Genomic DNA, 22,066 nt, shown 5'->3' on the forward strand with positions numbered 1-22,066 from the left:
GGGAAAGAGGGAGAGGGAGAGAGAGAAAGTGAAATGAGAGGGTGTTCTTTTTGTAAATGTGCTTTATCACTTAGGAAATGACTCTTAAAAGTCAGGTAGGATTTTCTTTTTACATTTGGGAAGATCTGAGGTTTGGGGCTAGGTGTTCAGAGGCAGAATAAAGAAAAATGAAATAATGGTCATTGAGTACCCTGTATATTGCAGACACAGTGCTTGGCAGGTTATGTAGTTTACCTCATTTAATCTTTACAAGAATTCTGCAAGACAGGTCTTATTAGGCTCATTTCAAAGATGAGGGTCAGAGGGAAATGTAGACTTCACTCAGTCCCTCCCTTACCTTGCGGAATTTAATGTGGAATCAGGCAATACTTTGATAATGATGAGAGTCTATAAAGTTAGCATATGGTGTATGTCATTGACATATTTCTTTAGAATACTTTATTATTGGGGTAGAACCACGTTATCATTAATTGATCAATAATTATAAATAATGATAATGATAATGCCATTATCATCAATTTGTCTCAATTCAGCAAACACTTACTGAATACTTAACTATGTCTTAGGCACTGTAGTGCGTAAAGACACCTAGTGCACATCTTGTTTTGGGAATGGAGAGTAACTGATAGTCCATTACAGCTAGGGTGTGCAATGGGGCAGCAGTGGTTAGCAGGGACTAGGTGATGAAGAGTCTTGATGCCATGGTAAAGAGTTTTGGATTTTGTCCAATGAGAGATAGGCACATGATCAGAGTAGCATTTTAGAAAGACTGCTCACACAGTTATTTTTAGACAAGGCTTTGTAAACACCAGCTTATCCTGTGGGGCCTTGTTAATAACCTTCCTTATACATTATGTTCCCTCTTTTCCTTTTAGCAACAGTGGAGGGTGCCATGGACCTGATCTTGATCAATTCCCTACCTCTCGTGTCTGACGCTGAGACATCCCTCACCTGCATCGCCTCTGGATGGCGCCCCCATGAGCCCATCATCATAGGAAGGGACTTTGAAGCCTTAATGAACCAGCACCAGGATCCACTGGAAGTTACTCAAGATGCAACCAGACAATGGGCTAAAAAAGTTGTTTGGAAGAGAGAAAAGGCTAGTAAAATCAACGGTGCTTATTTCTGTGAAGGGCGAGTTCGAGGAGAGGCAATAAGGATACGGACCATGAAGATGCGCCAACAAGGTAACATGCCCCTTGGTTGGGGGCAGGTGAGGTCCACTGAGACACACACCCGCCTCTTGTCTTGGCAGCTGCTCACTCAGGCTGGGTATGAGCTGCCTGAGAGCATTAGAGATAAGCGATCATCTCGTCCAACTCCCTCATATACAAACCTTTCACTAGACCTTGTGCCTAGTTCATGAGATGAAATGAAATATATCACATGTTCTACTAAGGGCTCCATGGTCCTGATGGAGATATGAACATGTTACGTGTATATAATACGATTCACAGCAATGAAGACAAGTGTCCACCGCCAAACTATGGGCTATTTTGAGTTTTCTCGTTGATTTTTCATTTGATTCCTTATTTGTTTTCTTGGCCTCTGAGTATTCTTAACAGAAGTTAATGTTTTCAGAGGAAAAATATGGTAGAAATAAAACATTAAGGGAAACATCTCTCAATAACTCAATTTAATTAGTTACTTGGTACAGTGGTTATCTATTGACATAGTAATGCTGTGTAACACACAACCAAAACCACGGTGGCGTACAATGATAAGCATTCATAGCTCGTGAGTCTAAGTCAGCTGGGTTGATAGGTGGCTGATCTTGACTGGGCAGCTTTCTCATGTGTATGGATATTGGCTGGCTCTAGGCTTATTAGGCTGGCCCTGGTTGGGCTACCTTGGCTCTGTTCCGCGTGACTGTTATCCGTTAGCAGGCTAATGTAGATATGTTCTCATGGAGACAGCAGGGGTGCAAGAGAGCAAGCGGAAACACACGAGGCTTCTTGAAACCTAGCCTTAGGACTGTATACTCTCACTTCTGCCTCACTTTTATCGCCCAAAGCAAGTCGAACAGCTGAGCCTAAAGTCGGAATGGGAGGGTATTACACAACTACATGGCCAAGAGTATGGATACAGGGAGGGATGAAGAATTGGGGCCCTTTTTTTCAGGCTACATGATTTAATTTTAGAAATTTGAGTACCCAGGCCCAGCTCACAGAACACCAGAACTTTTGAAGGAGGACCTTGAGAGCCTTCTGCAAAGGAAGAGTATTACTCCTTTCTATGCCTCACAAAGCAGTGATGTGGTGGAACCCTTCTCCCAAAATAGAAGTGGGTCCTAAGCTGTATCTTTAGGCCAGTCCATCAAACTCATGGCAGTTGGAGGAGATGTCATTGTAAACATTATTTAATGACTCTGTTCTTCCCTAAGGCTCCCAAGTTTGGACAGGCAGGTAGACTGCTGGTGCTCTTGATGCTATCTACTGGGACGAAGGTACAGATTCCAGCAGAAATGACCTCTCCTTGTTCTGACGGAAATGATCTGGCCCCTCACCCTCAGTCCCTTTCTCTGGGTTGGTTATAACTAAAATGAAGGGGTCCTCACCAAATTAACATCATCATAACCACACGAGACTGTGGACTGAGGATGTGTCATTTCATGAGACAGTGACATTGTGAGCTCTTTAGGATTTGATTTTTAATTGTAAAACTGATCCAGATAAATAATGCACCTCTGCACATTTCTGGTTGTCAGCTTTTTATATAGGAATCTGTAGGATTTTTAGATTACTGCTTCTCAAGGTTAAAAATGCTTATAAAATCACCCTAAGGGTCTTGTTAAAATGCAGACTCTGAGTCAGTAGATCCTTGGGGAGAGTCCTGAGATTCTGCATTTCTAACAAGGTTCCAGGGGATAAGATGTTGCTGGGCTGAGGACCACACTTTGAGTAGCAAGGGGTTAGAGTCAGCCCCTAGCTGGGACCTACCTGAAAATATTTCTTTGAATTTGCTAATGGTGGTAATTTAAAAATTTGAAGGCAGCAAGCTCATTTTAAGAGCAAAGTGATAAAATCATTATTCATCACAAATGAGGGAAAAGGCCCTCTTAACAAAACTATAACATCCACCTTCAAATGTCATCAGGCGAGTGGGAAAAGTGCACAACAGAAATTCCCAGGAATGCAGCTCTCTGGTGAGGGAAGAGAGGTTGAACAAAGGGATGTGAGGTGTGCCAAAGCTATCGTGGCTGAAAAGTCAGCTCTGTTATTTTTCACATGTGTCATTTGGGATCTGACTTGTGTAAAGAGTTATGTCCTTCTGCTGATATGCCCACATTCTGAATGAAGATGATCTGAGATTTGTGCCCCAAAGGTCTCACAGGATTGACATGAGAAGTGCCCTTTCTGGGCTGTCCTGAAAATGTATAAATAAGAATCCATAGAGCAAATTAAAACAGAATATTGGGAGTCAAAAACCAACCGTAGGGCTTCCCTGGTGGCGCAGTGGTTGAGGGTCCGCCCGCCGATGAGGGGGACCTAGGTTCGTGCCCCGGTCCGGGAGGATCCTGCGTGCCGTGGAGCGGCTGGGCCCGTGGGCCATGGCCGCTGGGCCTGCGCGTCCGGAGCTTGTGTTCCGCGACGGGGGAGGCCACGGCAGTGAGAGGCCCACATACCGCAAAAAAAAAAAAAAAAAAAAAAAAAAACCAACTGCAATGATCCCTCCAAAGTGAGAGTCCAGGTCAGCACAGGTAAAGCATAGTTTAAGTTCAGTTAAATGAGGCTAAGGCAGGCATGGATAGTGAGGAACAGGGAAGAGAAGATGGCTTTTAGACTCAACTTCACCTGAGTTTAATTCTTTCTCTACCACTTACCAGCTGTATGGCCTTAAGCAAGTTATTCAACTTCTATTGGTCTCATTTTTCATCATCTGTGAGATGGGTATAATAATATCTTCAAAAGCGTCTTAGGTTTTAAATAGGAGTAAGATGGTATATACAAGAAGCCAGCTCCCATGAGTGTAAGATTTGATTTACACAGTAGATATGTTCCTGAAAGCTACTGTTAAGTGAGACATTGCAGAACAATTTACATAATAATAACAATAGCAGTTTGTAAATGGTGGGAATAGGATTTAATGCCAAGCAGTCTGGCTTCAGAGTCTGTATTTATTGCACTACCCTCTCTATATCACTCTCACTTACTTTAACCACCCACCCCAATTCTGAGCACTTGTTTTATAAAGTACAACAACTCTAGTTGAAGCCCCCAAAAGCAACCTAGAACACAGAGATACGGGAGTGCAGGTTAGTCAGACGTGGGTTTGAGCCTAGCTCTGTAACTGCTGGTATAACCCAGCGCAAATTACTTACCTGAAATCATAGTTTGCTCATTTGAAAAAATAAATGGGGATAGAGACTTTACCACGTACATTTGAGAATCAAACGAAATCACCAACATTATCTGGCTCACAGTAAATGTTCAGTAATTGTCATTATTTAGTGCCTTGGAATGAGCAGTAATTTAGCGGGACTATTAATTTTGTAGAAATTAATAGTCAACTGTGGAAAATGTTAATATCATCTTTTAACATAATTATGGAGGTTTAGACAAAATAGAAAAATAGGAAGTACTCTCTCCTGTATTTGAATAACAACATCATCTCAAGCTGTTGAACTGATTTTCTTTTGTTGACCATCCAATGGCTGAAATATGGTGTAAGGAAAGTGATATCCTTTATGGTGAGTCAAGAAAACCTCCAACATTGTGTCTTCATGACGCTCTTAATTCCCTGGTAATACATCACGGGAACTCAGGAGTGCCCGCCTAGGGACACAGCAGGATAGGATAAACATCACTATATCCCTGCTTGCTGCTGACTCGTGCATCTGGGGAGGAAGTGGAAAATCCATTTGAGATGTGCCAAAACACAGCTTAAATTGGCTCACATACTCCAAATGGCCAAAGGGATTTTTATCAATGGCATCATCCAAAAAAGTCAAAAGCAGTTTTTTCAAACCTCCCTGCACATTGCATTTGGGGATAGGGAGGTATAAATGAAGTTTGGAACGTTTTCACATCCAAAGATCTGTTACAGAGTGTTCCATCAGAAGAAACCTAGGTTATTTTTCTTCCTCTTTTCATTTGAGAAATGGCTTTGCTTTAAGAACATCCAATTTCCCAAACATGATTTGTGAAGTTGACCGAGAGGAAACATTTGTACCTAAATAACTCAAATGAGCATGTTAAATGTATGAAGAAAATAGGAAAATTTGAAATCAGATTCATTCATCTATTCTTTCATTCCACAAGTATTCTTTTTTTTTTTTTAGAAGATGTTGGGGGTAGGATTTTATTAATTAATTAATTTATTTTTGCTGTGTTGGGTCTTCGTTTCTGTGCGAGGGCTTTCTCTAGTTGTGGCAAGCGGGGGCCACTCTTCATCACGGTGCGCGGGCCTCTCACTATCGCAGCCTCTCTTGTTGCGGGGCGCAGGCTCAGTACTTGTGGCTCACGGGCCTAGTTTCTCCGCGGCATGTGAGATCCTCCCAGACCAGGGCTTGAACCCGTATCCCCTGCATTAGCAGGCAGATTCTCAACCACTGCGCCACCAGGGAAGCCCCCCGCAAGTATTCTTAAACCTCTATTTGTGCCACACATGGGAAACACAATGAAGTTAACATTTCCTGAATACTTATTATGTGCCTGACATCTCCCCAGCAATTTTCTATACATTGCTATGTAATTTAATCATTACCAAATGCATATCTGATGAGGACTATTATGATTTCATATTAATAGGTAAGTCTTATAACTATTGTAACTAGAAGCATTCATGTACCTGGTTTCCCGAGTTGGACCTGGGAAGGTAAACTTGGGTCTGATCCCTGTGCTGCCTTTCAAAACCGCCATGAGCCTAGCCTCCTGGAATGCTCACCCTAGTATGAGTGGGGCTGTAACGGGGAAGGGCAGGGTATATGGAGGGCAGTATGACGGCACTTAACCTGGATTCCAGGATTGTGTAAGGCCCCTGGAGAAAGTGACATCTAAATGGAGACCGATGAATGAGTAGGACTTGGTGAGACACAGGGGAAAGGAAGGAGCAGAAGAGAAGGGAGAAAGTTTATGACTTGGACGTGAGTGATCATGTGATCTGTTCAAGGGACTGAGTACAGTTCAGCTTGGCTGGAAGTGAGAGGTAAGGGTGCTGGGCCCGGAGTAGGATGGGTCTGGAGGGCTGATGTCTGGAACAAGTGTGGAGCTCTTGAGTTTGTGTCTCAACTTTCACATTTACTGTTAGGAGGCCTTGGGAAGGGACTTGGTCACCCTTAACTCCATCTCCACACTGACAGACTGTGGATATCTGGTCTTCACAGGGCTGTTATGAAATTATACAAAATAACAACGGACCTAAAATGACATTATTACTCTCAGTTTTTATTTATCATTAAATTAAAGGAGACAACTGAAATTTAGCTCAATTATTTTTCATCCATGAGAAGCGTCTTTGTTTATAACTTTTACTACCTTCTAGTTTCTTCTCCACCGCTTAAGGAATAAGTGAATTGTGTTCGTAGTTAAGGTCTGTGAGTTAATTAATCAATCCAAATGATCTCAAGCAAGTCATCTTCTAACCTAGGGCTCAGCAATCTCATTTATAAAAGAAGGTGTTATATCACCTATGAAAGGCCTCTGGAGCTGAGCTACCTGCTTCAAATCCTGGCTCTCCTGTGAGCTTGCTGTGTAACCTTGAACAGGTTACTTGACCTCTCTGGACCTTGATTTCCTCATTTGTAAAAGTAGGATAATTGTAGTTCCTATCTCCTAGAGATATCATGAAAATTAAATATGTGTGAAGTGCTTAGAACAATGCCTGGTCAATAGGGGCTTATTGTTTTCATGATCCAGTCGAGTCACGTGACTGTCAGTCTATGCGTACTGTGTACAAGTCAGACTCCTGTGTCATCAGGAAGCCCAAGGTGCAAGGCTGGCTTGTGGATGCGCTTTGTTAGTCCTCAGCAGAGAACGATCCACCTAGAGCCATGAATGCGGGAGGTGGCCAGCTGGACGGCAGGGGAACTCTGGTGTGACTGTGTTCCGACCCCCAAAACAGGGAGCCTAAGAGGCGCAAAGTCTGAAATAATAAAAAACCACAGAATGGAGAAAAAGTAAAGCCACACTGGAGTTGAGCCGAGAATCTCAGTTCCTTTTCAGAATACAATGCTGAACGAGAAGTCCCATGGTCAGGTAAACAATCTTCACACAAAGGAGCAGAAAATATAAACAAACCACAGAGAAAGGAACAACAGCCTGAAATGGTCAGATAGTTCTCACAGGAGCCTAAGGGCATGTCGTAGAGAGCAAGAGCTGTTCGGTTAGATTGCTAAATGAAGCACCTCCTCAGGTGAGAGGGAGCCCCGGAAAGTGGCCCCTGAGGTCCCCTGCCTACCTTCCCTGCCACTCATGGCTACACTGCACGTGTCACCACAGCGGCGTGGCCTTTGTTTATATTTGGGAAGGATCCTGACCTCTTCTAAGCACCCAGGGGTTTGGCATACATCATTTACTATTCCCAACCGTTTAAGGTAAATACTTTTACTCCTAAATTACAGATGAGGAAGCTGAGGTGTTCAGAGGTGAAATAACTGGGTCAAAAATGTTCAGTAGGGCTTCCCTGGTGGCGCAGTGGTTGAGTCCGCCTGCCGATGCAGGGAGCGTGGGTTCGTGCCCTGGTCCGGGAAGATCCCACATGCCGCGGAGCGACTGGGCCCTTGAGCCATGGCTGCTGAGGCTGTGCGTCCGGAGCCTGTGCTCCGCGATGGGAGAGGCCGCAACAGTGAGAGGCCCGCGTACCGCAAAAAAAAAAAAAAAAAAAAAAAAAAGGTTCAGTAAGTGGCAGAGGGTTGGCCTTAAGCCAGGACTGTCTAATTCCAGGGCTCACGGTGCTCTTTGATCTCCACCACTCTTCCTCTGGGTCTGCCCCATGTCACTATCTGCACCACGGTATCTGTGTGGGAGTCTTCCAGGGCACTGTGCCCAGGTCAGCAGGCGCTGAGGAAAACAAGCAGATGTACCTAAAGCTCAGGTCCTTCTGAGCATGGTTCAGAGGCATCTTCTGCCTTCACAGTGTAGCTCTCTAAGCTCTCATGAAAACCAGCTGACTCCTGCCAAGTAATAGCCCTCATCTGATTCACGGTTGATTTGTTCCTGGAAAAGATATATAACCTCATTTTCTCATTTGTTTTTTCCCTCTCTTTTAAAAGCTTCCTTCCTACCAGCTACTTTAACTATGACTGTGGACAGGGGAGATAATGTGAACATATCTTTCAAAAAGGTATTGATTAAAGAAGAAGATGCAGTGATTTACAAAAACGGTGAGTATGTGTTTTGTGTCATTCCAACACTGTTGTGTGAGACATCAGATAGCATAAAACATTGTGGGTCATTATCTTATTGCAGTCTTGGGGGCAGATGTTTGAAGTAAAGCTACTATGATGCAAGCTATGATGCAATCAGATTCTATGATAGAAGCTGTCTTAGGTAACGTGTTTGGTTAATTAAGTAAATTAAAGTGGAGATTTTTATACATATATGAATGCACCTATCTACATTGTACGTTTACAAATATACAATATGAACTATGAACGTACAAGAAAATCCCATCATGATGTAATATGTGCCATGTAAATTCTGCCGTGTAAAATGGGACGCTGTTTGATTGCAAGGCTAAGGAAATGACCAGAGTGAGCCTGGAAAGCCAATTGGCAGTGGTTCTGGGGGTCCAAGTGCGCAACCCAAATCTGTCTGGGTCTGACTACGGTTTGGCGCCACCTGGTGGCAGTTGCCTGATGCCGCTGAAATATTGATGGAGTTCTGTGGATGAATGACTTAACAGGTTGGAGTAGTGATTCTAGTTATCCCTTAATTGGTTAGTTGGCAAGTTTACCTGACGTTTTCCCCAGCTTTGTCGGTTTGCCTCTCCCTGAAGGAGATGAGAAATTTAGGCTACCCTCACCTTCATGTGTTTGGTAGTAGATCCTATAGACTAACCTATCTGCTCCAACACCATACTTTTCTCAACTTTTGGGAGAGCATTCGATAGTTCAGCCTTTTCATTCTTCTCCCCCCATCTAATATGCTAGAGCACATTTTCTATATCAGGCCAGGGAAAGCTGATCAAGTGGAGGGGGCAGACAAGGAAACAGGAGTGTTTGAGTGTGACCCATTGTTCTCCACTTTTCTCCCTTACAGGTTCCTTCATCCATTCAGTGCCCCGGCATGAAGTACCTGATATTTTAGAAGTGCATCTGCCTCATGCTCAGCCCCAGGATGCTGGAGTGTACTCGGCCAGGTACATAGGAGGAAACCTCTTCACCTCGGCCTTCACCAGGCTAATTGTCCGGAGTAAGTGATGGTGTGGTTGTTAGGATTTTTAGTTGGAAGTAGCAGAAACTGACTCTGGCTACTTAAGCAAAAACCAGGGATTCGTTGAAAGTGTACTGAAGACTTTAAAAAATTGATGGAAAAGCTGATAAGCAAATTCCAGAAAAGATCTTCCAGGGAAGATCTGGGGCTCAGCACCGGGGAGGGTGGGTGGACTTTAGGAGGCTACCATGACCCTAACTTAGCTTCAGTGATGTTTCTTTTACTTCTAAATGTTGAACTCTCAGGATGAACAATCAGATTGGCCTGACACGTGTCAGGTGTCTACTCGCCTAGACCAATGAGCTATAGACAAGGGTGGAGCCACATACTACATACAGAATGGTAATCACTGTGAGCTGGACAGTCTCTCCAAAAGGTGTCTGCTACAGGGAGATGAGCTGGGCCTTCTGGGTTGGCCTAATATCTAGTTAAACCTTAAGTCTCCTGTAAATCCCAACTTTCCAGATCATTTAACTCTCAAATGTGATTTCTGTTTTCAGGTTTGAAAAATGCAAGAGTTAGAACTGGTGAAAACTTCTCCCCCATTATAACTATCAAAGTGGGTAGTAACTGTCACCAGTGGTTTTTACAAAAAATTGATCTATAGAAAGCAAAAAATTTGCCCTGAGTTTTCTCCGGTTATGTTAGGTGTTCATGCTATTAAATGTTCAGGCCTTCAGGTCTAAGTACTAGGGATGCCCTGTCATTCCTCTAATGATTAGCATCGCTAACTTGTGAAGAGTACTTATTTTGCTTTGCATTATATTTATGCATTCATTCATTCATGCAACAAATCTGTGTTGATTATAAGTCTCTGCCAGGCATTGTGTTGGTGTTGAGAATACAAGGATAATAAGATGAATCACTGTCCCTTGGGTAATTCCCAAGCAGAGCAGGTACACACATAAATAGATAAACAGACACTGCGATATGAAAATAGACATATGAAACGTGTGGTTCATCTAGTTTGGGCAGGTGAAATCCCCTTTCATTCCTCTCTACTCTTGGAGAGTCTGAATGGCAAGGACACAATTTGCATTCATTTCATTAAGGTGGTCTCTCCAGTGTGATATAGCACCATGTACCAGGGGCACTCAAGAGTCTGGGGTAAATTGGCAGATTTTCCAGCAATATCAAAAACATCAAATGTTGATATATGGTAAAAGGTTTAAAGCTTTTTTTTTTTAAATGACAAAACAAACATGACTTATCATAGATTAGAATTTTAAATTTCCCTGAAGTTTTAAGATAAAGCAAAAGCGTTCAAACATATTTTGATCTCCAAGTTGTCTCCTTTTCAGATGGCCAGAAGCACATTTATTCTCTTTGGCTCTTATTTCAATAAAACTGTTTGAGAAGCACTGCTAATATCTAAAATCATTCTAAGAAAGTGTGAGTTGGGCCACAACCATCCTATTTAAAAGCACTTCCTTCCGTTTGACCTCTTTGATGTTTACTAAGAAATGCGGTACAGTTGAAGGCATTTGTCCAATTCTCATAACTGTAAGGTATCTCTCCAGGTAGATTTGAACCGTAGGAATAGTCAGTGCTTAAAGATGTGTATTAAAAACCATACTGGTTCTATGTGTAGGATTTCTTTTTGGCGTAAATTCTCTCCATGGCAAAAGATTTCTCGAAAACATTAAGTTTATAGGATTTCTCTCTGTATGCCAGGGATCTATGGTTTCCTAAAATACAAAGCCACGAGGCTTTTGAAGAAAATAACAGAAGCCTAACTGCATACTTGGTGCTTATCAAGGAATTCTTTTCCTGTCTTCTGCATCCCTAAGAGATCACCTTAAGTATTTCCTTGAGCTTAATCCCGTCCTCTTTCCCAGGATTAGGAGTGAAGCTGGGACAGGTCTTCAGATCGCTGCAGGGTTAGAGACATACTTTAATGTAACAGGAGTACCCCTTTCATCTCCAGTGTCTGCCATCATTAGTTTTCATCATGTGAAGATAATCTGTGGTCTGGCTCTCCAGAAATCACTAATTGTGCAGGAGTTTTCCCTTTATATATTAAGGCATGTAAATAGTAGCTTTGAGACATTTTGTAGCTTTATCAATTAAGTGGTTGCCTGTAAGACTGGGTCTGTGTTGACAGTCTTCCTGATTATTTTAGAGAAAATACTGATAACTAGGAGTTCTTGCCAAAAATATTATAAGCTGTAGGCACAGGTCCAAGTTTACCACCGCGAGACTAATATTCAGGGACAAAGACATTAGTTCCTTGCAGAAGAAAAATTAAACTAAATTCCTGACCACAAACGGTCACCCTACCCCGCTCCCCCTGAGCTTTCCTTATCAGAAGGTATCCTAAATAACAATCTGAAATCACCAAGTGCTGGAGAGAAAGAAGCAGGAAATACGAATCTAGAAGCATTTTACCATTCTTGTACTTTCAATTTTGTATCTTGCTTCATTTCTTATGTGTTTTCTACCTGAAAAATATTTGGGGGCTACTTGCTCCTGCTTCCCCTTTTAGCTGTCTTCTGTCTCCACATTCTTTATTTTTTTTAATCTTTATTTTATATTGAACTATTTACAATTTTGTGTTAGTTTCAGGTGTACAGCAAAGTGATTCAGTTACATATATACATGGATCTATTCTTATCTGAAACACTTGTGAAGCATAGGTTGCTAGGCTACCTCCAGGGTTTCTCATACAGTAGGTCATTGATGAGAGTCTGGGATTTGCATTTCTAACAGATTCCCAGGTAATAGTGATGCTACTCGTCAGGGGTCACACTTTGAAAACCACTGCTCTTGTCTCTAACCGTAACTGCAGCTCTCCAAACATGCCGTGTTTTCCTCCCGACCTAGCCTTTGCCCAGAACACACTCTCCAGCCTTATCTTCTTTGTCAGTTAGTGGGTCCTGCAGATTCAACGCACATACCACCTCCTCTGAGAAGCCCTCCTTTATGCCCTATTCCAACCCTAAGGAAGAATTAGGTACTTCTGTCTTTGTCGTTATCATTATTTTCTATCACATGTCTGTTTCCCACATTGGACTCTTAGCTTTTAGAGAGCAGAGACTGTGTTTTATTTATCTTCGTTCACCAGTGCCCTCTCACATGACTAACATGTATCAGGTGCTCAATAAAGCTTTGGGGAAGGAAATTGCTCCACTCACCATAGTCTTGTTTTCCTTAAAAAAAGGATGTGAAGCTCAGAAGTGGGGACCTGAATGTAACCGTGTCTGCACTGCTTGTATGAACAATGGGATCTGCCACGAAGATACCGGAGAATGCATTTGCCCTCCTGGGTTCATGGGGAGAACATGTGAGAAGGGTAAGTCAAAAGTGCTTGATGAGTAACCTGTGGATTTAAAAAGCCATTGTTGCTGGATCTAGAATTTTAGATCTGGACCCATTTGGGAATGGAAGCTAAATGGCCTCTGTGAGCCCATATGGTGCCTTTGAGTAAATTCAAAAAAGGTGCCCTTTCTTAAAGGCTCTTTATTGTCAACCACTGAAAAGTTGTAATAAGTGTACAAATCTACGACATCTATGGTGTGAATGCCACTCCCTAGGTTTGTGCAGTATGCAAACTGCACTGCTGGGGGCTGTGCCTGCCGTGTCCTCTCTGTGAGGCAGTTTCATTATCTATAAAATGGGCCATAAGGGTGTGTTTACACTGACAATTCCACAGCTTACACTGGATTCTTTTCCATGTTCACTGGTCTAGGAGAGACCCTTAAAAAGAAGAATCCTGCATTTCAAAGGGCTGCATATTTGCCTCTGAATCATCTTTTTCCCACCCACAGCTTGTGAACTGAACACGTTTGGCAGAACTTGTAAAGAAAGGTGTAGTGGACCAGAGGGATGCAAGTCCTACGTGTTCTGTCTCCCAGACCCCTACGGGTGTTCCTGTGCCACAGGCTGGAAGGGTCTGCAGTGCAGTGAAGGTATGCACCAGTCACACCCGTAAAGAGAAAAGGTTCTAGCAGGTATACCAAGGAGATCCAGCTTGCTGGAAATCATCGTGTAGGACATACCTGGACTGCTCACTCAACTGTCTATTGCTGAATTACAGGGTTTTGAATCAAAGATCTCTTCATCCAAAGTTAATTATGCTTTCATGTTAAGACTCTGGACCTCATAGAAAGTGCTTCTCATATATATCACCTGGGGATCTTATTAAAACAGATTCTGATTTCACAGGTCTGGACTGGGGCGTGAGGGTCTGCATTTCTAACAAGCTCCGAGGTGATGTTTTTGGTTTTCCGACCACACTTTGAGTTGGAAACCCATAAAAGATTTGTTATCTTCAGTGCATCATAAATATCATTGCTTTTAGGTCAGATCCAGGTAGGATTTGGGATTTGAAAATCGAGGAAGTTAAGGTCTTATCTTCCTTGGACCTTACACAAGCAATACTAACTTCACCTACTCGAAGATTCCTTCTACCCTTTTTAATATATATTTTCCCATTTGGTGAAGCTCAGAGGTATGTGTTTCCCATCTACTTTCCAATAAGTTTTTCACATCAACTATCACACAGTAACTTAACATGAACCTGTGGCCAAATATGCTAGACCTTCCCTAATGAATGCTAATTTGGTGAATTAGGCAGAGCTCAATGGTGTTTCAGTATTTGCCTCACAAAATCAGCTTTTTCCACAACTGGCACTGTTGGGAGCCATGATGGGGTCTCCAGCCACTTGATAACAGGGCTCTAGGACAGAGCAGTTCAGTAGAAATAGAAATAAACCACATGTGCAATTTAAATTATTCTAGTATCCACATTAAAAAAGTAAGAGAAACAGGTGAAATAATTGTAATATTTCAGTTAAAATAATTGTAATATTTCAGTTAAAATAATTGTAATATTTCAGTTAACCCAATATATCAAAAATATTACCATAGCAACATGTAATCAATAGAAAAAATATTAATGAGATGTTTTACATTCCTCTTTTCATACTGAGTCTTTGAAATCTCAATTTGGATTAGCCATATTTTAAGAGCTCAATAGCCATACATGGCTATCAGCTACCATACTGGACAGCATAGCTCTAGGGACTTAGAGTAAGAGGACAAAGAGGAGAGTTACACAAAAGTAAGTTTCAACTACCTGCAAAACCTCACTCAGTTCCCTCTAAATGCTGTATCTGCCCCCCGTGGAACACTGAGGGAGCCTTAGCTGTAGAGGAATCCCACATGGTCTCAGAAATGTACACCTTAAAGTAAAAGGTGCCTCCGACTAGGGGTAGATACAGTTCCTCCTTAAAGACTATTAAAAAAATCATACACAAATTTAAAAAAACATGTGCATATATGAAAATTTTGCTAGGGCCCAGAAGGGATACATGTATGTGAGGAGTCTAGAACATAAGCTTCATTAACTTCATGGTGAATATGTCTCTAGACCCAGATTTATAGGAGTACCTTTATTAACATTCCAGCCCACATCTGGCTCAAGAAATCACTAAGATTTTATGAATTGAGATATTTTAGTGTTCTCCCAGACTCCTTCCTTGGACCTACAATTACATGTATGTTAGACCTTTTGATATTGTCCCTTAGGTCCCTGAGGCTCCAATCATTTTTTTCTTTTTCCCTATCTGTATTCTTCATACTGAATACCTATTGATCTAGCTTTAAGTTCATTGACTCTTCTGTCATCTCCATTCTGTTGCTACATCCATACAGTGAAATCTTTATTTCAAATATTATGTTTTTCAGTTCTAGAATGCCTTTTTGGTTATGTTTTATAGTTTATATTTCTCTGCTGATATATCTAATTGTTTCATTTGTTGTGAGCATATTTTCCTTTACTTCACTGAGCATAGTTATTGTAGTTGCTATTTCCAACATCTGGGTCATCCAGGTTGGTCTCTGTTGATTTTCTTTTCCCTTGAGAATGGGTCAGAATTTCCCATTTCTTCTTATGTTGATTGTATTTTGGACATTGTAAATGTTACATTGAGGAGACTTGGAATATGATATATTTCTCTGAAGAATGTTGATTTTGTTTCATTATGTCCTATCAGGCAATCAGCTTGGTATGACTAATACTGCAAACTCTGACCCTCAGGCATCAACTCAAACTCAGTTCATTCCTTTCAGCCTTAGCTGGGTTGCTTCAAGTCTGCACTTAACATGTGTGGTTCTGGGGTCAGCCAAAGATTTGGGACGTCCTCCCTCTGGCTCTTCCTTTCTAGATTTTCCCTCTCACTTTCCAGAGGCTGTAGTTGCTTTGACTCTGTCCTCTAAGATTCCTCTGTCTGTACGACTACAGGTTTTCTTTGGGGTCCTAGCTTCCCCACATAATGTCAACTGTACCAACCATTAGACTAAAAGCTGAAAAATGGGGAGCACAGTATTCCCATCTTCCAAATTTCAGTTCCCCTCAGGACCTGTGTGGTCCCCTCTGTCCCTCCTCTCATCACTCTTCAGTGCTTTCAGGTAGTTGTTTTTAAAATAGAGTTGTTATTTTTGAGAAGGGTGACCTGGTAGGAGCTTATTCAACTCTCCTGGAAGCAGAATTCCTCAACCCTTTAACTTCTTGGTAATTCAGGTAAATAATACTACTTGGTAGCTTGGAGAAAAAAAAGTAAAACTAGCCACCTATAGCCTGAGTTTTCCTCCTTCCCTATCTTAACACTGGTTTTTGATGTCTTTGTTTACAGCATGCCAGCCTGGTTATTATGGACCAGATTGTAAGCTTAGGTGCAGTTGCACCAATGGGGAGATGTGTGATCGGTTCCAAGGATGCCTCTGCTCTCCGGGACACCAAGGGCTCCAGTGTGAGAAAGAAGGTAAAGCAAGGTAACACTGTAGTCAGGGCCATGTTCAGCATGTCTGAACCAAGCTTTTCTGGCATAATTCTTGCCCCACTAGCCCAAGATTCTTAAACTCCTCTGTTTCCATCCCGAAGTAAGGAAGAATATATCCCATGTTCTAAAGGACAGCTTTCTTTTTTTTTTTTTTTTTTTTTTTTAAATAAATTTATTTATTTATTTATTTTTGGCTGTGTTGGGTCTTCGTTTCTGTGCGAGGGCTTTCTCTAGTTGTGGCAAGTGGGGGCCACTCTTCATCGCGGTGCGCGGGACTCTCACTGTCGCGGCCTCTCTTGTTGCAGAGCACAGGCTCCAGACGCGCAGGCTCAGTAGTTGTGGCTCACGGGCCCAGTTGCTCCGCGGCATGTGGGATCTTCCCAGACCAGGGCTCGAACCCGTGTCCCCTGCATTGGCAGGCAGATTCTCAGCCACTGCGCCACCAGGGAAGCCCCCTAAAGGACAGCTTTCTGAATCTTTTCTATGGACTCTCACACTGGCCTTTCCACTAAGGAATAAACCATGTGTTCTTTGTAGCACATTAAGTGATAACTGGCCAGCTGAGAACTCTGCCTACCTCTTTTGCTCTCTTCTCTAGGACCAGCCTTTTCCCTGGATATCCACAACAGCGGAAGAATTATGTGGAATTATGTAGAAGGGATTTGGATAAAAGATATTTTTAAAAAGCAAGATATAATGAAAGGAAAAAAATGAAAGATATTATCCTCAAAATGAAGTTTTAAATAATTCTAGTTCAGAATTACCATAGAGCAGAAGTCAGCAAACACTGACCCACAGACCAAATCTGGTGTACTATTTTTTTTAAATAAATGTATTTATTTTATTTATTTATTTTTGGCTGTGCTGGGGCTTTGTTGCTGCGCACGGGCGGCGAGCGGGGGCTACTCTTTGTTGCAGTGCGCGGGCTTCTCATTGCAGTGGCTTCTCTGGTTGCAGAGCATGGGCTCTAGGCACGTGGGCTTCAGTAGTTTTGACTCGCAGGCTCAGTAGTTGTGGCTCCTGGCTCTAGAGCTCAGACTCAGTAGTTGTGGCGCGTGGGCTTAGTTGCTCCGCAGCACGTGGCATCTTCCCGGACCAGGGCTCGAACCCATGTCCCCTGAATTGGCAGGCAGTTTCTTAACCACTGTGCCACCAGGGAAGTCCCTTGTGTACTTTTTTGTAAAACAGTTTTATTGAGGTATAATTTTTACACCATGAAGTTCATCCCTTTAAAACGTAAAATTGAATGCTTTTACAGAGTTGTGCAACCATCACCATAATCTAGAATGTTTTCATTTTACCAAAGGAAAGTGTGTACCTATTAGCAGTAACTCCCATTCTTTCCTCCTCCCAGTGCCTGGCAACCATTAATTTATTCTCTGCCTGTGCAGATTTACTTATTTTTGATATTTCCTCTTCTATAAATGGCATCATACAATACATAGTCTTTTGTGGCTGGCTTTTCTCACTTACCATACTTTTTTTGAGGTTTATCTGTATTGTAGCACATGTCAGTATGTATCTCACTCCTTTTTAGACAGATGGAACATCTATCTGTTCTCATAAAAAAAAATTTATTGGAATACAGCCATGCCCATTTGTTTACAATATATCGTGTAAGGTTACTCTTACACAACAGGGTTGAGGAGTTACCACAGAGAACATATGGCTTGCAAAGCTGAAAATATTTATTATCTAGTCCTTTCAAGAAAGTGTGCTAACGCTTACCCTAGAATATACTTTTTAAAATCCAAAGAAGCATATTTTCAAAATTTAAAAATAATAAACATATATTACTTTTTCAGTCAAGTATAAATAACATATGTCCAATGAAATCTACACTCAGAGTAATAAGACATTTATGGTCTTCTGCCTGTGAGTTTTAAAATCAGAACAAATACCAACTGTTTTCTCAAAGGCTTTAGCTTGTCAGCTTTATACTTTCTCCTCTTCCCCAGCGTTTGGACTTTGTTGCAGGGCGGGAATCTGGGAGGGTCTAGGAAGGGAAGGAAAGGCTGTGGGCCAGAACATGGATTGAAAGTGGGCAATGAACAAGCTTAATGATTTGAATATTCTGCACCACTTCCTCCTTTCTGTTCTAAGGCTGATGTTACAAAAAGTGTGAGAATCTCAAACTTAGAACCAGGTTCCGGGCTTCTGGGGAGCAGCTCCCTTTCCCTCACACCCTTTTCCACCCTCTAGCTGTTCCTCCACCCCCATCCAGCTGCAGAAACTGCAAGGGGACAATGAAGGAAAGATATGGTTTGAAAATGTCAAAGCACTTTGAAGAATTCCGATGGCAATAATTATGTAGGCTGAACAGTCTGGCAAATTTTCTAATCACAGTCTCTCCAAGTCTGCAGATATATCAAGGAATTATCTTTGTGGCTATTAGATCTTTTTCCCTCCTGCTCCATACACTTTACCTGTTTCATTCTAGGCCTGAGAAATAGGATATCAATATAAAATATCAATATTGATGTGTTTACCTTGACCCACCGCTGATATGGAGCAGCGTGTAAGTGACTGCTGTTCTTTTTTGCTGGAAAGGACTAAGCCACTTTTCCAATGTTTCCCTTATTTGCTTTAAGTGCATCTCCGTCTCCTACATTCTTTACTAAGTGTTGGACTGTTTTCAGTCATGTCTTACATTTAGTTACACATGTTCCAAAATTCTCTAAGACCTTACAGTTCAGAATAAAATTGTTATATTTCAGGATTATTCATTCTCTACTCTGCAGATAATAAGCAAGGGCTCCTGATACCTTTGTTGATACCAGAGACGTTTTTTCCTTTCCATATTGGCAGCAGTATTTTTTATTTGGCTATTGACGGGAAATTGATTTGGGGGAGTTTTATTCCACTTTACTTCTTCGATGTAAATGTGAATATAATTAATCATCGGCCACTTGCAGACTTCCCAATTAATGAGACATCTCTCAGATATCAAAACTTGACATATTGTTGATCGGCAGTATTGGGGGCTTTCAGAGTGAAAGAAGAACTAGCTTTTGTTTTTGTAAAAAAAATTCCCTTAAAAAGCAAGAGAGGGAGTGGACAGTAAGATCTGCAGAGATGTGGTGCTGATGATCTTTTCAGTATTGAGACTGTATCTCCTAGGTCCACTGAGTAAGTACATCATAATGGCCAAAGAGTGTGAATTCTGGAGCCATAAAGATCTGAGCTTGGGCTTCCCTGGTGGTGCAGTGGTTGGGAGTCCGCCTGCCGATGCAGGGGACACGGGTTCGTGCCCCGGTCCGGGAAGATCCCACATGCCGCGGAGCGGCTGGGCCCGTGAGCCATGGCCGCTGAGCCTGCGCGTCCGGAGCCTGTGCTCCGCAACGGGAGAGGCCACAGCAGTGAGAGGCCCGTGCACCGCAAAAAAAAAAAAAAAAAGATCAGAGCTTGAACCTGAACTCAGAGCCTCAGTCTCCTCATCTTTAAAATGGGAACCACAATAGCACCCACCCCACAAGTTTATTACGTGATGATAAAACAATATAATATTTGCCAAGTTCTTGCCCAGTGCATGACTTACTAAACGGTAGCTACTTTTATTATTTCTATTTCTGCTGTGTTAAAGATTAGATTTCACAGTGCTCTTTCCTTCATTCAGGCATGCCAAGGATGACCCCAAAGATAGAGGATTTGCCAGATCACATAGAAGTAAACAGTGGTAAATTTAACCCCATCTGCACAGCATCTGGCTGGCCACTACCTGCTAATGAAGAAATGACCCTGGTGAAGCCAGATGGGACAGTGCTCCATGTAAGAGTTATTCTTTTTCTTTTTTTTTTGTAGAACAAATTATAACCTTTTTAAAAATTGAAGTAGAGTTGATTTACAATGTTGTGTTAGTTTCAGGTGTACAGCAAAGTGATTCAGTTATACACATATATTTCTTTCAGATTCTTTTCCATTGTAAGTTATTATAAGATATTGAATGTAGTTCCCTGTGTTATACAGTAAATCCTTGTTGTTTATCTATTTTATATATAGTAGTTTGTATCTGCTAGTCCCAAACTCCTTATTTATCCCTCCCCTTCCCCCTTTTCCCTTTGGTAACCATAAGTTTGCTTTCTAAACCATAAGTTTGTTTTCTATGTCTGTGAGTCTGTTTCTGCTTCATACGTAAGTTCATTTGTGTCATATTTTAGATTCCACATATAAAGGATATCATATGATATTTGTATTTCTCTGTCTGATTTACTTCACTTAGTATGATAATCTCTAGGTCCATCCATGTTTCTGCAAATGGCATTATTTCATTTTTTATGGCTAAGTAATATTCCACTGTATAAATATACCACATCTTCTTTATCCATTCATCTGTCAATGGACACTTAGGTTGCTTCCATGTCTTGGCAACTGTAAGTAGTGCTGCAATGAACATTGGGGTGCATGTATCTTTTCGAATTGTAGTTTTCTCCAGATATATGCCCGGGAGTAAGATTGCAGGATCATATAGTAGCTCTGTTTCTAGTTTTCTAAGGAACCTCCATACTGTTCTCCATAGTGGCTGTATTCTTAATCTGACCTCCTTATACTACTAGATATTTTGAGTGTAGCACTCACCCTGCTAAAGGCTGGATTCCATTCATGGCTTGCATCCTCCTAAGCTAGGGTGTTGTTAGCTTTGACAAAAAGCAGAGGCGAGTTCAGCATAATCCATTTGACTCTAGATAGACCTGATCCCACACCTCCAATCCAGAAACTATGATCCACAGGATCCCTTAGGTCTGAATGCATACCTTGGGTCTCTGCCTCTGCACTTTGTCCTCACTGTTGGTGTCCACCACTGGTTAGGGTGCTATCACGGCATTCTTCTTTGCTGGAAAGGAATAAGCTACTTTTCTGATATGTTTCCCTTCCCTGTTCCAACAATCCCAAATGCAGCAGAGACAGGAACTGCGTCAAATTTCTCTGTGTCACAAGTGATCTTCGGGAAATTGATGTATTTTCTTACCTAAGATTTTGAAATATTTATCTTATTTTTCTCTCAAAGATGACTGAAAATCAACTTGACCAGAAGGCAGATCCAAATGCCCTCTTGGGGGCAGGATATGTAGAATGTTCACACATCAGATGTCCCTGATTCCACTCAAACAATCCATTCGGTAGCAGAAGCCAACTGACAGCTTCCAAAATCTTGTTGGCGTATCCATGAGTTAGTGGAAGTCACAGCTACCATCTAGTGAGGGCTGACCATACTATACACATCTTACTTTACGTCACCTGTCCCCTTTTTGCAGAAGTGGAAACTGGCTGCGTGAAGTTAAGTAACTAAGGAATTGGTCAAAAGTGGCAGAGCTGGGATGTGAACTCAGGTCCATGTGTCTTCGGAGCCCTGACTTTCTCCACAGTACCATACTCAGCAGCCCCTCAAACACTTTAGGAAACCATTTTGTCTTCTCACCCAGCCATCTCTGTATTGGACCAGAAAGGAACAAGTGTTACCAGAAGCAGTTTAGAAGGACTTAGACTCTTTGCTTGGGAGTGTTTGCCCCACTCTCCCAAACACACAAATACAACAGCAGGATCTGCGAAGGCATCAATCCAACATAAACTTTCAGGGCTACTACAATAGCTTTGGAAATAAGCCAATGTTTATACAAGCATTGCAATGATCTTCTTAATCTCCCCTAGAAAACTCCTTATTTAACAATGCGATGGGGTCAGTGTCAAGAACCTTTGTGTTTATACCTATCTAGAAGCTTTTTTTTTTTTTTTTGACCTTTCCAGCCAAAAGACTTTAACCACACGGGTCATCTCTCAGTGGCCACCTTCACAATCCACCGGATCCTGCCCCCTGACTCAGGAGTCTGGGTTTGCAGTGTGAACACGGTGGCTGGGATGGTGGAAAAGCCTTTCAACGTTTCTGTTAAAGGTAAGGTCCATTTTCCAGGGAAA

At 41.9% G+C, this 22,066-nt stretch overlaps 1 protein-coding gene across 3 annotated transcripts in view; it reads left to right on the plus strand.

Annotated features, from left to right (window-relative positions):
• TEK (TEK receptor tyrosine kinase) overlaps positions 1-22,066 on the plus strand; it is a 105,730-nt gene that overhangs the window by 44,397 nt on the left and 39,267 nt on the right. For 2 of the 3 annotated variants that reach the window (XM_007455915.1, XM_007455916.1), the window contains exons 2-9: positions 876-1,187; positions 8,213-8,323; positions 9,201-9,353; positions 12,535-12,666; positions 13,142-13,282; positions 16,010-16,138; positions 19,773-19,924; positions 21,899-22,043. In XM_007455915.1, the coding sequence (XP_007455977.1) occupies positions 876-1,187; positions 8,213-8,323; positions 9,201-9,353; positions 12,535-12,666; positions 13,142-13,282; positions 16,010-16,138; positions 19,773-19,924; positions 21,899-22,043 (1,275 nt within the window). The remainder of the gene's footprint in view (positions 1-875; positions 1,188-8,212; positions 8,324-9,200; positions 9,354-12,534; positions 12,667-13,141; positions 13,283-16,009; positions 16,139-19,772; positions 19,925-21,898; positions 22,044-22,066) is intronic. The other variant, XM_007455917.1, reaches the window with a different exon arrangement.

The sequence above is a fragment of the Lipotes vexillifer genome, unplaced genomic scaffold (genome assembly GCF_000442215.2).
Source record: "Lipotes vexillifer unplaced genomic scaffold, Lipotes_vexillifer_v1.1 scaffold644, whole genome shotgun sequence".
Lineage (NCBI taxonomy): Eukaryota > Metazoa > Chordata > Mammalia > Artiodactyla > Lipotidae > Lipotes > Lipotes vexillifer.